General features: G+C 46.4%; 1 protein-coding gene across 1 annotated transcript in view; it reads right to left on the reverse strand.

Annotated features, from left to right (window-relative positions):
• Positions 1-2016, reverse strand: part of LOC109381541 (putative acyl-coenzyme A thioesterase 6) — a 16776-nt gene that overhangs the window by 3744 nt on the left and 11016 nt on the right. Inside the window, exon 2 of the mRNA XM_019640291.1 lies at positions 1875-2010. Coding sequence (XP_019495836.1) covers positions 1875-2010 — 136 coding nt within the window. The remainder of the gene's footprint in view (positions 1-1874; positions 2011-2016) is intronic.

A 2016-nucleotide genomic window follows, 5' to 3' on the forward strand; every position in this document is an offset into this window, starting at 1 on the left:
CAGCGGTTCTCAACCTGCCTAGAGCCGCGACCCCTTAATACAGTTCCTCATGTTGTGGTGACCCCCAACCATAAAATTATTTTCGTGGCTACTCTATAACTGTAATTTTGCTACTGTTATGAATCGTTATGTAAGTATCTTTTTGTTTTCCAATGGTCTTAGGCGACCCCTGTGAAAGGGTCGTTCGACCCCCAAAGGGGTCACGACCCACAGGTTGAGAACCACTACTCTACATATATAAGGGATTATTAGAACATATTCCCCACTACCTTACACCCTCTGCTCCAGCCTTAAAGAATGTTATCCTTTCACATGCCATGTTTTCTTTGGCCCCTGAAAATGGTGTACACTGTTCTCCCTTCTCAACCTTTTTTTGACACATTAACTCCTCAGTCTTCAAATCTAAGTTTAGATCTCCCTTCCTGGAAGACTTCCCTGACCCTCCTCTGGTCCCCAAGGCTGAGTTGCGTTAGATAGCCTTTTATATGTTTCCACCAGCACTCTGGGCCTGCATTTCCCTGCCTTAGCACTTACCACACTGATTGGTGCAAGCATCCTCTCTGAAGCTATAAGTACAGTGAGGCCCATGTCTGACTTTGCTAGCTATTGCATCCCAGTACATAGCACAGTCCTTAACTTAGCACACAATTGTTAAATGATTGAACCCTTCCATATTATTTACAAAAGCTTTTGAGACAAAAAGCAATAAATTTTTAAATGAGCCACACAGTAGACACTGAAAAGTTAACACTTAAGATTGACATGACTGGACTATCAGACACCATGACTGGGTCTTGAGAGTTTTCTTGGGTTTTGTTGTTTTGTTTTGTTTTTTTAATGAAAGTCTTCAAGGGATTCTTATTGAATAAGTCAGTATGGTTTATTTAGCTCCTACTATATCTCTGTGCAAGCCTCTAGAAATATATAGAGATATAATGATGTGTAAGACCCAGTTCCAGCCCCAGGTGTTCACAGTTAAGTGGGCAGTCACTTAACTGTTAGGGCTGTGAGTTGTTGAAGAGCTGTAAGAATAAAGCAGGGCCTCTTGTTTTGGAGAGTAATCACAAAATTCTGTTTAGGGATTCTGTGAGCTGTGGCAACTCCAGAATTTCTCTATAGTCAGGCATTTCGTTGAAAGGGGTGGGTTAGGGGTCTTGTTTCCAGGCCGCTGTTAGCTAGCAAGCACCTTATTTTTACTTAGATTAGGGTTTCTCAACCCCAGCAATATAGACATTTTGAGCAAGGTATTTCTTTGTTGTGGGGTTGTCCTGTGTATTGTGTATGTTTTGCAGCATCGCTGGCCTTGACCCACTAGATGCTAATAGCACCCCTGCTGCACCCTTGCGTCCCCCTCCCCCCCCAGTTATGACAACCAACGTCTCTAGATATTGTCAAATGTCCCCTGAAGTGGAGGAAAATCATTCCAGGTTGAGAACCACTGACAGACTGTTTATGATAGTGCGGAGAGGACCATCAGGAAGTTTTTTGTTTTGGATTACAGGGAACTGCCTCTATGTGTGGGTTTTAGCTTCCTTGGAAGTTTGCTGTGAAAGGAGGCAAAAATTACTCTTGTACACGGGCAGAACTCATTGCCTAATATTGGCATTTGAAACACAGCAGCGTGGCTGGCACACAGCGAATCTCAATAAATATATGTTGTATGCATTTTTTAGCGTACAGCTAAATAAGTGACAGGGTCTCCAGCAAGTGCCATGAAACTTTCTACCCAGAATCCACGACAGTCTATCTATGCAGTGCGGGGACCAGTTTGGGTAAATTTCACAACCACGTTGTTCCCAGGCCAACCTAGGGGCCGCCCAGGGTGTGGGACATCACTAGACTCGCCAGAAAAGCCTGGGAAGTAGACCGCTCACCTGGCGGCAGGAAGAGCGTGGCGCGCACCCGGCCCGCGCGCACCGGCTCCCGCCGCACCCCGGGTGGAAGGAAGACGCGCTCGTGCACCGCCCGGCCCAGGAGCCGCCCGGCCTCGGGCTCGTGGCCGTCGAGCACCTGCAG

Source organism: Hipposideros armiger, unplaced genomic scaffold, assembly GCF_001890085.2.
Source record: "Hipposideros armiger isolate ML-2016 unplaced genomic scaffold, ASM189008v1 scaffold_49, whole genome shotgun sequence".
In the NCBI taxonomy this organism is placed as follows: domain Eukaryota; kingdom Metazoa; phylum Chordata; class Mammalia; order Chiroptera; family Hipposideridae; genus Hipposideros; species Hipposideros armiger.